This window comes from Neolamprologus brichardi, chromosome 12, assembly GCF_056152115.1.
Source record: "Neolamprologus brichardi isolate AB-2024 chromosome 12, ASM5615211v1, whole genome shotgun sequence".
Classification (NCBI taxonomy): domain Eukaryota; kingdom Metazoa; phylum Chordata; class Actinopteri; order Cichliformes; family Cichlidae; genus Neolamprologus; species Neolamprologus brichardi.
The window spans coordinates 11,989,900-12,004,435 of NC_142115.1; the positions used below are offsets into that span (position 1 = coordinate 11,989,900).

General features: G+C 41.6%; 1 protein-coding gene across 7 annotated transcripts in view; it reads left to right on the forward strand.

The window, feature by feature from the left end:
- The first annotated feature begins 1,261 nt into the window (after window positions 1-1,261).
- The window catches only part of cabin1 (calcineurin binding protein 1), a 39,318-nt gene continuing 26,043 nt past the window's right edge, over window positions 1,262-14,536 (forward strand). For 4 of the 7 annotated variants that reach the window (XR_004844036.2, XR_004844037.2, XM_006803182.3 and 1 more), the window contains exons 1-26: window positions 1,262-1,897; window positions 2,010-2,102; window positions 2,222-2,335; window positions 3,603-3,737; window positions 3,832-4,012; window positions 4,109-4,238; window positions 4,345-4,494; window positions 6,564-6,871; window positions 6,975-7,152; window positions 7,249-7,382; window positions 7,474-7,691; window positions 7,838-7,910; window positions 8,181-8,368; window positions 8,456-8,593; window positions 8,851-9,039; window positions 9,123-9,365; window positions 9,481-9,634; window positions 9,739-9,854; window positions 10,015-10,176; window positions 11,061-11,267; window positions 11,418-11,563; window positions 11,762-12,023; window positions 12,243-12,413; window positions 13,111-13,200; window positions 13,332-13,492; window positions 13,589-13,800. Coding sequence is in view for 5 of the 7 variants with exons in the window: in XM_006803182.3 (XP_006803245.2) it covers window positions 1,895-1,897; window positions 2,010-2,102; window positions 2,222-2,335; window positions 3,603-3,737; window positions 3,832-4,012; window positions 4,109-4,238; window positions 4,345-4,494; window positions 6,564-6,871; window positions 6,975-7,152; window positions 7,249-7,382; window positions 7,474-7,691; window positions 7,838-7,910; window positions 8,181-8,368; window positions 8,456-8,593; window positions 8,851-9,039; window positions 9,123-9,365; window positions 9,481-9,634; window positions 9,739-9,854; window positions 10,015-10,176; window positions 11,061-11,267; window positions 11,418-11,563; window positions 11,762-12,023; window positions 12,243-12,413; window positions 13,111-13,200; window positions 13,332-13,492; window positions 13,589-13,800 (4,156 nt within the window). In the remaining 2 variants the exon portion in view is untranslated. The remainder of the gene's footprint in view (window positions 1,898-2,009; window positions 2,103-2,221; window positions 2,336-3,602; window positions 3,738-3,831; window positions 4,013-4,108; window positions 4,239-4,344; window positions 4,495-6,563; window positions 6,872-6,974; window positions 7,153-7,248; window positions 7,383-7,473; window positions 7,692-7,837; window positions 7,911-8,180; window positions 8,369-8,455; window positions 8,594-8,850; window positions 9,040-9,122; window positions 9,366-9,480; window positions 9,635-9,738; window positions 9,855-10,014; window positions 10,177-11,060; window positions 11,268-11,417; window positions 11,564-11,761; window positions 12,024-12,242; window positions 12,414-13,110; window positions 13,201-13,331; window positions 13,493-13,588; window positions 13,801-14,536) is intronic. The other 3 variants (XM_035913085.2, XM_035913086.2, XM_087849006.1) reach the window with 2 other exon arrangements.

Below are 14,536 nucleotides of genomic sequence, written 5' to 3' on the forward strand. Positions count from 1 at the left end.
AAAGTAGATGGCTATGTATTTTACTACAAACTTTGTGTGTATTTCTGTTTTGCCGTTTACATACAGTTTTGGAGTGTCGCAAATCAAGAAAAAAATTAAATTAATAAATGTTGCCATTATTAATGCATAATTGATAAGTTAGTAATGGTTCAGGAGAAACACAACATTTTGTTTGGACATTTTTTGTCTAATTGTACACAGTTGTTTGAATATTTAATAGCTTGGACTTTGATGAGAACAAGTAAACATACAAACAAACATGTATAAGGCTACTGATTTTTCTGCTCAAAGTATTTGTTGCAATAGGCTGTTCCCAAATCCCTCGGTGTTATCTTTACCAAATCTGTGCACTTGCTTACCTATCTAACTGTGGACCATGACACTAGTACACACTAACGAATGGACCTCTGCGCAGACTTGACATACTACTGTTAGCCTAGCTTCTGATTAAGTTATTTTAACTTTGGTCAAGAGGGGATAAGTATTCTCTGCATATTAAAAGTTCATATTCGTTTTTAGGAAGCTGGCACAGGTATTGTAACGAGCCACTCATGCACATCGTGCTGTTTAAATAGCCTGCTGCCCCAATGAGGCTTTAAGACCGCAGAGGGGCTTTTTAATGGGCTACTTGCTGAGAAAACCGGTCTATTCAATTAGTATGATTGATGATCAATGATAGTATAATTACCAGCAACAGGATAATTTATTCCCATTTTAATTAACCACTAAAATATACGCACGACACTATTATAAAAATATAATGTTATTTCGCGGAGCATCCACATTTGGAAAATAAAGATATAACCAATAACAAGTGCACATCCCTCTGACCGACCTGATTTTGCCCCAACCTTTAATTTGCAATTTTATATATAGACGTTCCTGATTGGTCACCGATGTAGTTTAAAATAACACTATGCAAGAGTACGCATTTGGCAGGTTGGGTTTCTGTTGCACAGATTAGGATAATATACAATATTCTTTTTAATTCCAACAATTGGGCTACCTTAGTGTATTCCTTGGGTAGCGTGTAGCTATGTAATAAATGCTCTTTCAGTCGGCGTTCTCTTTTCCTTGTCGGAACTCAGGATATCCGACACTTGTTACAGCGTACGGCGGTGTAGTAATACAGCGAACCCAGACGGTGTCACCCAATATCATACAGTATCGTTGGTCTTAAGAGTACGCCCACTGGGTATTGACCAATCAGTGACCACGTTACTGATTGGCGGGTGGCAAATGTCATCCAATGACGCAAACATTCTCAGAGTCTCATCCATGGTTGACAACAACAAAGGATGATGTATAGGTTAAGTTTCTAAATTGCTTCGTGCTTCGTAGCCGCGGAGTTTTCAGGGTTTGTTATGTTGCTCGAGTACCTGAAACTTTATAGGTGCAGTTTAATTGAGAATGAATGGTAAGTCGCTGAGCTCTGGAGGTGACGGTCGCCCGGCGGACCACAAGCTACAGTTAGCTCACACACGTCTCTGCTAATTTCGGCTAGCTGGAGAAACTGAGCTACGTTTAGCATCTACTCTCCAGAGTCCTGTATATTATTTGCTAAGAGCGAAATATCGTTTACAGAGAGCTAAGTTAACCAGGTTTGGTTTTGAATGGCGTGTCGGTATTGTGAGCTAGTCGGTCCCAAGTATTCGTAATCTCCTCTTTAAAGAGCAATTACGTGGCGTGATAGAAACGCCGGCTCGCATTGCTTTTCTGTGTTGTAGGTTGTGTACGCCCAAAGCTCTCACATACACTCAAATGAATAGATAACAGTAAATGGAAAAGACACAGAGGACATACTAAATGGCTTTGCAGTGTATTTTTTGTTTTTCTTGCATTCAACGAAATCTGCGAACCGTGAAGGCAGAAGAGCTGCTTTTCAAATATTAAAATGGTAAGACCTTGAATCACAGCGTCAGCTACATCCTCATTGTAACTGCGCACACTCCCTTGCCCAAGACAGATTACTGCATGGTAAAGCGTTTTTTCTCTGCCCTTTTACACAGATTCGCATAGCAGCACTAAATGCTGCTTCGGCAGCTGCAGACGAGTCTCAAGACCCCCTGAGAAACAGCAAGAGTCAGACAAAAGAGGCTCAAGTAGGCTAAATACTATATGCTGATGAATAAGCAATATTAGTTCTATCTGCTGATGCAGTCATTCATCTCTGTACATCCCATTAAGTCAGTTGTATTCCCCCGTTTGTTTCTGTCAATAGGAAGCAGAGGCATTCGCTTTATATCACAAAGCTTTGGATCTGCAGAAACATGATAAATTTGAGGAGTCCGCCAAGGCCTACCATGAGCTTCTCAAAACTCCACTGCTCAAAGAGGTAAACACACCAACACAAACTGTTGCACAGAACATCCCATCCATCCATCCATTCTCTTACACTTTTCAGGGTTGTGGGGGTGGGTGGGCTATCCCGGCTATCCCAGCTATCCCAGGGCGAGAGTCAGGGTAAACCCTGAACAGGTCAGCAATCTATCGCAGGGCTAACATATTGAGACGGACTCTGGCAGGAAGCCGGAGTACCCGGAGAGAACCCACAAAAACATGGGGAGAACATGCAAACGCAACATGGCTTTGCCCCAATCAGATGGTGGATTCGTAATTAGGACGTTGTAGCTGTGAGGCTACAGTGCTAACAACTGTGGCGCTCCTTAAATTAAAGCTGTTCTAAAATTAGCGCATTACCTATAGAGGTAATTAATTTTTTTCTATAATTCCACCATCCAGTCAACAGTGCGCCGGTATTCTCATCACTGACAGCCATCTCACCCAAGATCCTTGTCTGCTCCCATTCTGTCAGTCTCCATGACTGATTGAATGTGGTGAAACCGGCATCAGTGGATGTGTGTACGCACAGAGGTCCATCGCTTGGTCAAGGATGACCACGGGAGACATAAAGAATGAAGCAGACGCTGCCTCACTTGCTCCGATGGCTCTCTACGCTGTGATGTTTCTCTTTAAAGAGCTGGAGAAAATCAATTTATCAGCAGCGCAGACCTTGACAACAGCTTTTATAAAGGCAGAGAAGGAGCCCCTGAACCTACCCAGGATGCTGTTATCAAAATGTTGGAAAAGAAAAACCTAAAAATGAACTATTAAGAGGCTATAATTTGCATGGCTGCAGATAATATGGAGGAGTTGATAATTGACAGGAAAGTGCCAGAATTCCAGGAGCTGAACGAAAGGGCTCAAGCTCTGAAACTCATCCTAAGCACCCTACCCGATGAGCTCATCCTGCATCCCATGTTTGTGAATTGCAATGAGACCAGTGCAGTGCATTTAAAATTCAAACTGAAACACCACACGTAGCCAGCTTGGAGGCTCATTTGATCATGAGGACTAAAGTGGTGATCTGTGATATTTAAAGTTTCACACATTGTTGCAGATTTTCTTCCATTTGTGTTTCTCAGGACATACATTTTCATACTTTGTGTCATTATGAACATATCATGTTAACCATTTTCTGTATAGAATTCAGTTTCACTGCTTATATAAAATTGGCCATGTTGACATTATTTACCTTGCTTGATCTTATCAAGACCCCACGGGTTTGGTGTTGAATCTAATGTATCCTCTTAATATTTCAGGCCATGCCCTCTGATGATCAGAGAGTGGGCCTCAAGCACCCCGGATTGATGCTGAAATATTCAACTTTTAAAAATCTGGCTAGTATGGCTGCATTACGGGATGACCTGGAGACCGCTATGGAGTTTTACTTAGAGGTAATGTGCCACTTTAACTTGATTAAGTTCAATGAACGAATGAATAACGCTGGCAGGTGTTCTTACTATATATTCTGCTCTGCTCTGTTCTCAGGCTGTCATGTTGGATTCCACTGATGTGAACATGTGGTACAAAATTGGTCACGTGGCTGTGCGACTGGTGCGCATTCCTCTGGCTCGTCATGCATTTGAGGAAGGATTGCACTGTAACCCTGACCACTGGCCCTGCCTGGACAACCTCATAACTATACTCTATACACTCAGTGACTACAGCTGTATGTAACATGTCATCATAAGCTTTTCATGGTCAGGTTAAGAGCTCATGTATGGGGGTGGGGGAAAGTAGCTAACATTTCTCTATGTATTTCCAGGCTGTTTGTACTTCATTTCCAAAGCCCTAGAGAAGGACCATTGTTACACCAAAGGTCTGGTGTTGAAGGAAAAAATATTTGAGGAACAACCTTGTCTGAAGAGGGATACGATGCAGATGTTCATGAAATGGTAAAGGCAACTTTCTTTTAAGTTCTTAATCTGTTTACGAGTTGCACCATACTTTTCCATGACTGACAAACTTGTCTCTGTCTTATGTTTTTTTTACTTTTCTCAGTGATATTTCTATTCACTATGTGGAAGTAGAAGAAGAGGAACGCAAATCCATTATGGAAGAGGCACTAGAGATAAGGAGGCGCAGGCAGGCTCTCTCTCTTTCTGAACCAAAACCTGACCTTGTACTCATTCAACCCATCCACAGCTTCTCGTGAGTGCTCTGCTGTTGTTGCTGTCTGTGTCATTTCATCACACAGTCAGCATTTAACCATAGATTATTTGTTTTAATGAGGACAGATTATTGTTAATTATTACAATGCTATGGTTTACATCAGCAGAAAATGCAGAATCTGTTAGATTTGTATTGTTTATTGTCATTTATGCTTAGAAATATTTACTCATATATGCTTTGAAGTATATAATCATTTGTAGATTGAAAGAATGTCTCATCCTAGGAGGTCTGTAACAACTCTGTGTAGCATGAAGAGGCGGGTGCGTTCACTCCTCTACAGAGTGTTCTGGCATGGATCACACACCTCCTAGGAGAGGTCATATCTTCTCTTGCTGATATATGGTATAGAGATTGAAAATGTGACGTCATTCAAGGGTAAAACCGCAAAGAATTCTGGGAACTCGTGGCAAGAGGTACTAGCGCACGCAGGCTTTCAATTGAAATCAGTTACACAGCGATAAAAAGAAACACAAAAAACTGTCAAGAAGCGGTTGTATTATTAACTGCAATAGCCGGTCGCATGATAGCCACGGGAAGCCGACGGGTAAAGAGATCGTTTTTTTATTGGATTACGTCGTTGAAGAGAAATTATTCGAGCCATGTTTCTGAAGTAAAAAGAGGCGACGGATGGCCTGGATTGCAGCCATTCAAAGACCAAATATAACGTCCCAGAACACTCCAGCTCACATGTTAGTCTGCTCCAAGCATTTCCACAAAGGTCAGTCTTCTGTTGTAGTTAAAACGTCATTTTTCTTAACATAATTGGTGATATAGGTTACAAGCAAGTCTGGCGCTGAACAGAAATTGTCGCGCTATGCTCCTTTGTTTATTGTGCATAAATAGTGAATTGTCCTGACACAATATTGCGTTTCGCTTCATTTATTACCATGGTACATTGACAAAAACGTATACTTTTATTCACAGGATAAAACAGTTTTTTTGTATCACTAATTGCCAAGTACAATTACAGCATACAATATTATTGTCACTGCTACATGTACCAGAAATTATTTCCACTACTAATTAATTACCGTTGAGCTCAAAGGTCTTATTAATAAACGGTTAACGAATGTGTATTTATGAAGACGATTTGTGAGACTGGTAAACTTATGATACGTACGATGGTCTTTCGTTCTACACGGTGCATTTCATGGTCCTGTACCCATCCGTCGGTAAAGTGTACCTGGGCTTGTTGCAGTGACCTGAAGTTACTAAACTTCATGAGTGTATGCACTCACTCCAAGAACCGTATAATTATAAATATGAGCGTGGTCAAAGTTGGGCAGCACGCTAACGTATTTTGTCCACTCTGTGTGCTCGTAAGGGTCTAAACATTTCACTCCTTTGATTTTTTTCCTTGTATCTTTTCTTTGACTTTTCATCAAGTCTGTCTTTGTACGGTCCGGCATTGTTCTACTTCGTTTTGTACATAACTTTTTTGGGGGGCAAAGAAAAAGCAAGAAGGTATTGGAACCGGAGAATGAACGTTTTGCGGTGCTGCAAATGCTTGCATTTGATGAGGTACTTGGATTGTTTTGCCACGAGTTACCGGCATGCAATGCGCGAAAGTCACGTGGTCTGTCAATCTCTATAGCAAACACGCGTATATCTGCTTAAGTGTAAGAGCCTTTTGTTTAGATGGACCGCTAGACTCCTGGCACCAGCTTTGGGGAGTCTTCACAGGGTCACATCTTGACCACACACGCACACACGCACACATACTTACACATACTTACACAACGCACAGGCAAGGTACTCTTTTTGTGTATGTAGACGTGTGTTATGTTAATGAACCTATATATATATTCATGTGAGCTCAATAAAAGAACAATGTTATGGGGGAGCGGACGAGAGCGACTGGGGTCAAGCGAAGGAACGGCGCTTGTCGTGGTTCTCTCCCTCATGCATGAGTAACACAAAGAATTTTGTCTGCTTGTGTCTTGCTTTTGCTGTGTAGTAAATTGTCCTTAACGTTCCAGCGAATAGGTTTATGCTACAAACCTATCACCGGACCAAATTTTTTGCTTTATCTTCTGTATTTATTGCAGATGGAAACATCTGGGTGAAAGTCTCCTTGCAATGTACAGACATCAGACCACGTGTGAGCCACCACGCCCAAGTCTTGGCCGCAGAATTGACTTGTCAGAGTACCGTGACCCAAACGTCCTCCAGAACATCCCCCAGCCAAGCAGCCCTGTCAGTATGGGCCAGACCACAGTGCTAAGCAGCAGCCCCAGTTCATCCCTGCCTCCAGTGGTCTTCACTGAGCCAGCAGTGATGGCTCAATCTGGCACTCAACCTCAAATTGCCACCAGTCAGTCCACTGTAGAGGTCAACACCTTTGTTCCACCTGTTGGTCAGTGCTGTTTGTCTTGCCTCTCAATGTGATTATTTGTATCAATTAAAAGTATTATTGTTGTTGTTATTGTAGCCATTTAAATGTTTTCAAATCTTCACAGCTACAGCAATGGAAGTGTCGCTCACAGATAAGGTGAAGAAAGCGCCGAAACGGAAACGCGTGGTAGAAGATAGCGGGGAAACGGCAAAGCGGCGCTCTGCACGTGTTCGAAACACTAAATGCAAGAAGGAGGAGAAGATTGATTTTCAGGAACTGCTTTTTAAATACCTACCTTCTAGGTAGCCGCTTTTTACTGAACCTTATGTAGAATGCGCAAATCTTACAGGTCAATTATAGTTTTGTTGATGTAAAAGTATTTTTCTGGTTTCTCTTAGGCTAAAGAAATTTGATCCTGATAATGACGATGAGAGCCTTAGTAATCTCGAGACACAGTGTGATGGCAAGGATGACATACAGCCTCTGCATGGGAGTTGCTTACCTGTGGACTCAGTTGAATACATGAAGTCTGGTATGTAGTGCATCCTAAATGTGTATTCACAATATCATATCTCATTTTGGTGTTTCCATCATATTAACACACTGTCCACGCCTTCCTCCAGAACAACAAGATGTCCACAACTTCCTGCTTGACAATATGGCCAATGGTGGTATACTGGACCTGATGATGCGCTATCTGAAAGCAGTGGGTCAGAAATTCATGGAGGAGTGGCCCCGGGGCTTGACTGCTGTGGTCCTGGAGGTCTATCAGACCTGGAGGAAGCACAGTAACGGTCTTCCTAATCCTCTCCTTCGGGACTGCAGCAACCAGCATATCCGGGTAAATGAAAGTTGGTTAATTTTATGGTTGCTTGAATGTCTTTTATCATACTGGGATGTTTATGGCTTAACATTAATTTACTTTAAGCCCTTTAAGGCTTTTCTCTAAGGATCTAGTTTTGTTTTTTGTTTTTTTAACGTATGCAGGGGATGTTGACAATGAGCTTGGCCTGTATGGAACTGCAGTTGGAGCAATGGTTACACAGCAAAGGGAAGGCTGGTAAGTCTGAGTGAGCTTCATAATTTTTCTCATAGCCTAGTAGATTTTGAAAAGATCAATTTGGACAAATAACACTACTGAGCAAAGCATTCAAGAGCCTGAGTGTGAGAAATGTGTTGCCATTTATCTAGCATTTTAAATTTGGCTAAATGATCTAAAAGGTGTTGGAGTCACTGTTGAAGTTGAACATGATGATATGTAGTATTTGTTTTACAATGGAAATTCATTGTTTATTTTTGGCTTGCATTCATATTTTAATTCCTTATCCAGTTACTCCTAGAAGAAGCAGCAGTGGCTCTGGAAACAATACCACTGACTCAGAATTTCCTGGACAGCACTTCCAGGGTGATTTATTACTTCTCGCTCTTGGTGCATCTCAAAGAGATCTGTTTGAGGATGACTGGCTGGATGTCATGGTGCGAGTATACTGGCTAAAGGCACGATTCCTGGCCCTGCAGGTAAAGTTTATATGTCTATTTATATTTTACTTGATTATTATTGAGTTATTTTTTCACTCAGTAACAGTGCATTTCTTGTTTTGACAGGGGGACATGGAATTGGCTCTGGAGAGCTATGATGTCTGTGTAGGCCTTTTGCAGAGCAAATCAAAGAGCCCAGATGGGAAACAGTATACAATCAACCTGCCTAACCTTCGTGTAGATGCAGCAATCTCTGTAGAGGAGGTTTGTGTGCTGGCCAGTATATATATTTTCTCTTTTATTAATATATTCCCCATTTCTCTCTTATGGGGTTTATCAGAATCAAAATACTTAATTATGTAATATATAAATGTATGTATATATGGCGTATGTAAAAGAGAGAGGGGAATTTTTAAGCATTCATTTCTTTCATAGCAATTTAAGCTTGAAAATATCGAAGTGCTTATTTTATAGATGTTTTGACAGTGTTTTTGGTGCGTTTTCTCTATTCCCACACACAGATTGACAAAAGGCTAAAGTGTCTGGAGCGCTGTCAATCTTTGGAAGAGATCCAGCGCCTCTTTGAGTCATCGGACTTCGACTCAGTGGTGCGTCTGCTGCAGCCCACCCTTAATTATGGGAGCAGGAGCAAACCTCTGGAGTTTGTGAGCTCAACACCTGAGCGTCCCGCACAGTTGACGTTACTGCAGGTTAGACAAACTACAGTGATATCAGTGGAATCGCTAAACAATTTGAAATGCGTAACTGCGTTATTTCTAATCCTGTGTCCTAGAACTCACTATTGAAGCTCCAGGACTACCAGCAGTGTTTGGAGTGCAGCGAGCTGGCCTTGAATGAAGCTCTCCAGCAGCTCAACTCTGCTCCAAGCAGCTCTCCACCTAGCAAGGAGGAGTGGGTTAGCACCATTGTGAAGTTGCTAGATGGCATCGAGGTCTGCTTCAATAAAGAGGCGGAGCTTCTGAGCAATGTCCCCCACTTCTCTAGTATGGCTCGACTGGCAAACAACCTAATCCAGGTTCAAAGAGAGTTTCTGTTCGCCTTAAGTAATGCTTTAATTCACGCAACATTAAGATACCGATACACTTAGTTTTTAGATTGCTAATTTATTGTGCTGTCGGTCTGCGTTTCAGCTGATTGATCTTAGCATGACCATTTCTGATGATCCCAAGGAGCCATTTTTCTTCTCAGTCCTGCCTTGGATTATCCTGTATCGCATTATCAAGCACGAAGAGGCTGCCTTTGACTGTATGCTTCGACAGCATATGTCTGTAGGGGATGATGAAGGTTTGTTGACATCTTGCTTTTATGCTTTTTAGTTTTCCTTCAGTGTACTGTATATGCCATGTCAGTTGTTACACTGAGTGACACTGTCTAGTCTTCATTTTTAGATGACTCAGACACCCCCATGCTGCCCTCCTCCCTGATGCTTCTAAACACGGCCCACGAGTATCTTGGCCGTCGGTCCTTGTGCTGCAGCTCAGACGGAGCCCTTCTCAAATTTTTTGTAAGTTTGTTTGCTCTCTGCAAATGCTACATCCACACCAAAAAACCCAAAACAAAGTAATGTACAGCCTGACATGTAGGCTGTACATTACTTTGTTTTTTTGTTCTTTTTTTCAGAAAGATATGAAAATGTTTTTAAATATTTGTTTTTGTTGGTTTAGGTGCGAGTTTTGGAAAAAGAGTTTGCAGCCTCTACTAGCAGTGACTCTCACCCCTACAAGGAGGAGTTGGAAATGGCCCTGGAACAGTGCTTTTTCTGTTTATATGCCTACCCCAGTAAGAAGAGCAAGGCCCGCTACCTTGAAGATCATTCATCTCCACAGGTTATAGATGCTTAAAACACTCTGCTTGATTTAACGTGTTATAGTTTGGTGTTTGATCTACAAGCGGCTCTGCCAAGCAGAAGTTAATTAATTTAATGGCATAGTCCAAAAGTCAATACCTAAAGAACAGGTAGAATTGCTGAGAGGTAATTTAAGGTCGGACTATTTTGTGTGATTTCCCAGTGGTACTGACAAACCTGCATAAATAGTGAGTTGTTTAGCTGAGGGCTGATGACTCAGACAGGTCCTCACGACACACAGAAAAAGTCTGTTATATCCATTAATGTTGTTTTGCTGGTGAGGAATACACTTCTGATGTCACTGAAATTATTTGCACCGGTGAAATAGCGTTAATGGCACTGATTCAGTGTGTGAGGAAAAATGCAACCACATTTAGATTAACGACTTACCAGCAGAATTGTGGTTTGTGGGCTTTTAGACTTTTACCGAAATTTAGTGAAATCGTCTTTGAGTAACTCACAAGATAATGAAATATTTAGTATATAACAGCATGCTTCCTTTATTGCTTTGTCACTATAGGAGATGCTTGACAGAGTTCTCTGTAAATAGTTACATTTGATTGAAGATAAAGAGTCAATCGGAGCGAAAAAGGTAAACTCGTGTTATATTATAAGAGATAAAGTGACTCAGCAGGAGGTTTGTGTGTAAAGTACCGAATCTCTTGTATTTTTGTAGTACTTGCATTTAGCCACCAGGTGGGGGTCATTCCCACAGTTGTACGTCATTGCTTTTCAGTGGCTGGAGTCCTAACTGTACACTGTAACTAATGAAAGAATAGTCTTATTGGGACCTTTTAGCAGTAATTGCCGTAGCCATGTATGTTACACAGGTATTAATTTCCCGTGGTATTACTCTGCTTTAAGGTTGAGCTTCTGTGGAGCGATGCCCTCTTCATGTTTCAGTATTTCAAACCAAAGTCGCTGCCTGAGTTTGACAGCTATAAGACGAGTACAGTGTCTGCAGAATTGGCCAATTTGCTGAGGAGGTTTGCAAGCATCGCCCCCCCAAGTGACACTCCGGTCCTCACAATGGATGAAGTGGCAGCCTACATTGAGGACATGACAGAAAAGGTCAGTTTGCGGGGCCATGGTGAAAAAGTGAGAAGCACCAGTGACTCGGACGTTATAAACAGGGTCTTCCTTGCTATAATATATTTTTTAAAAGTCTTGATGTCAATAACAGTCTCGTCTAATTAAGATTTTTTTGTTTCTCTCTTTAAGGCTCCATGTCTTCCCGAGGGCAGTGCTCCTGCACCTCCGATCATCAATGAGATCTACTACCTTGTGGCGGACTATCATTTTAAGAACAAGGAGCAATCCAAAGCCATCAAGTTCTATATGCATGACATATGTGTTTGTCCTAACAGGTAGCTCATTGCACACAGTCATCCCTTTTTTGTTCTTAATGTTTTAAAGTTAAGGTTTACTGTAATTTTTGTTTGAAAAAACCACAAAATTGGATGTGCAGAGGAATTGTTTGTATTTGTTTGTTTTTATAAAATGTAACATAGTGTGCTTTTAAATGCAGTGAGAATACTGAAGTGTTTTTCCTCGTCTTGCTTTAGGTTTGACTCCTGGGCAGGTATGGCTTTAGCGAGGGCCAGCCGTATCCAAGACAAGCTCAACTCCAATGAGCTGAAAAGCGACGTTCCCATATGGAAGCACTCCCAAGCAGTGCTTAACTGCTTTAAGAGGGCCCTGGAGATCGACAGCTCCAATCTGTCATTGTGGATAGAGTATGCTACCATGTCATATGCGCTGCATTCGTTTGCTTCACGGCAGCTCAAACAGTGGCGCAGTGAGCTTCCCCCTGAGGTGGTTAAACAGGTGAGGCATGCGCTGATATATAACTCACCTGTGTTTCCTATCCTTTTTGTTTTAAACGTTCACCTTTTTTTTTTTTTTTTTTTTTTAGACATTAACTCACCGATTGCATTAAGTCACTTCTTGCTCATTCAAGTCATGAGTCAATTAATCTACCCCCTTGAGCTACAATGTTCATGATGTTTCCAACATGTGCATGTTTGTGTGTCTGTGGTGTTTCAGATGGAAGAAAGGAGAGACTCCATGTTGGAGACGGCCTTTCAGTGTTTTCAGGGCGCCTCCCGTTGTGAGGGTGACAGTGATGAAGAAGAGTGGCTGATTCACTACATGCTGGGAAAGATAGCAGAGAAACGTAGACAGCCTCCGGCGGGATATCTGCAGCTTTATAAAAAGGTGAAGTGGTTTGGTGACAAGAAGCTAGACCAGTGGTTCTCCCATTTTGTAAAAAAAAATGTAAAATACAAATCGCTAATGTTCAATATGATTCATCAATGTTCCATCAGAAAATCTTACCATCATATTTTCCCCTGGTTTTGCCCACCAGGGTTGCTTACCCCACAGTTTGAGTATCACAGGGCTAGACACATTGTTTAAATGATCCTACATAGTGTGTGTGTGTCAGGAACTCTTTAAATAATTGATGTTAATAAACATTGGTATTGAGGTGTGACTTGCCTGGAACTTTTCTAAGGATAGCACAACGTTAAATGTATTCCTTTCAGTTTCATTAGATATTAGTTAAGTAATAACACAAAAACCACGAGGACTGTTCCAGTCATTGTAATCAACCTTTGATTGCCGATGTATTCTTTTTTTTCTTCTCTCTGGTGTTGTTTCATAATCCACCTACAGAAGCAAAGATCACTGCCCTTCCACTCCCGCAAGATGTTTCCTTCTTTTCTTTTTCTTGTCTCTTTCTTCCCTTTGGCAGAACAGTTAGTCATAACTGTGTTGTTCTGATTAGATTGTTGGAAGCACATGAACTGTATGAACCGTGATTTCAGCTGGCATTTTTTTACGCATTTAGGAGTTAATTTCATTTGGCAGATGATTGTCAGGTTGGTGACTCTCACCTTTTCTGTGTTTATAGGCAGCAAACTATCTGCACGAAGAAGCTGCCAGGTACCCCCGTAAAATCCATTACCATAATCCCCCTGACCTGGCCATGGAAGCCCTGGAGGTATGCTATCTGTGACATGTGGCTCCCAATAGTTTCTAGTTGTGTTACATCAGTGCTGTGTTATGTAAGATTACTGCCTGGAAACATTCACATTTTAAAGACATTCTCTGCATATATTAAACTTCTTCTAGCTGCATTTCCGTTTGAGTGCCACCATCCTGAAACTACTAGAGGCTGATGAGCCAGATCTGGAACACGAGCTCTTGTTTAACTTACTGGTTGAAGCAGCTACAGGACCATTTGCGAGGGGAGAAGAGAAAAGTATGCCAAGCATGCCAAGGGCCCATGAGAAGTAAGTTATAAAAAATACAACACAAGAAGTGTGATATAAAAGTCAAATTTAAAAAATCATGCAGAAGAACTTATTCTTGTTTTTGATTTATTTCAGGGAGAAACCGCCGTCTATGATGGATGAAGACTTTAACTGTCCCTCAGTCTGTATAGGGAATGTCCTTAACTCATCCATTCCATCAGTTGTCACCCCAGGTCTGACATCACCTCCTTATGTGGCCACGCCGTTTGACCACGATTACGCCAAACGCAAAACACTCCGAAGGCAACAGTGGCAGCAGCAACGGCATGAGGAGCGGCAGGCTGATGGTACAGTCCCAGTCCTAGACACTGTCTCAGGGGTCAGGCTCTTTGGAGCTCTTTCTGCGCTGGGACAGGACGCCCACTGGGGAGTGTTCCGATTGTAATCACCATGCTTAATGGCTTTGGTTTCAGTTACAATGATTCCCGTGCACTGGGTGATTGGGATGTGGTGAAATGGGCAATATGGCTACTGATTATTTGACTAATTTGCAGCAGCAGTGTGGAAAGAGACAGATTTCAAGGTTGGGTATGACAGAGCATTAAGGCCTGTGGGTTTGCATATATCTGTGTGTGTGTAGGTGTATTGGTGGCATATCCTTCTCTTGTGGCTCTTTATTGCTGGCCCCATGTTCTTTCTTAACCATCACTTTGCCCCTCCTAATATGTAATAGTTGTTGTTGTGTTGCAACTTCCTCAGGCTTGTAACATCTAGCATTTGTTCTGTTGCTTATATAGGGGTTGCATACATGAGCTGCTGTTTATCACACCAGGAAAAGCTGAAAATTCTCAGTGATCTTGATTTTTATTAAGACTTGTGACTGGTACTTGTTCAAAGTCTGCTGCTAAGCATAACCAGTTAGTTTACTTTAATAACCTGGTAGATTCTTGAATTTAAAGTCCTATAAATATTTATGCATGCCTTGCACAAGCCAGAAGTGAAGGGTTAGATTGATTCAGTTGGATGATGTATTTGAGGGGTTTTTATCTGTAATTCAGTGCATTTAGTATTAAATAAATAAAT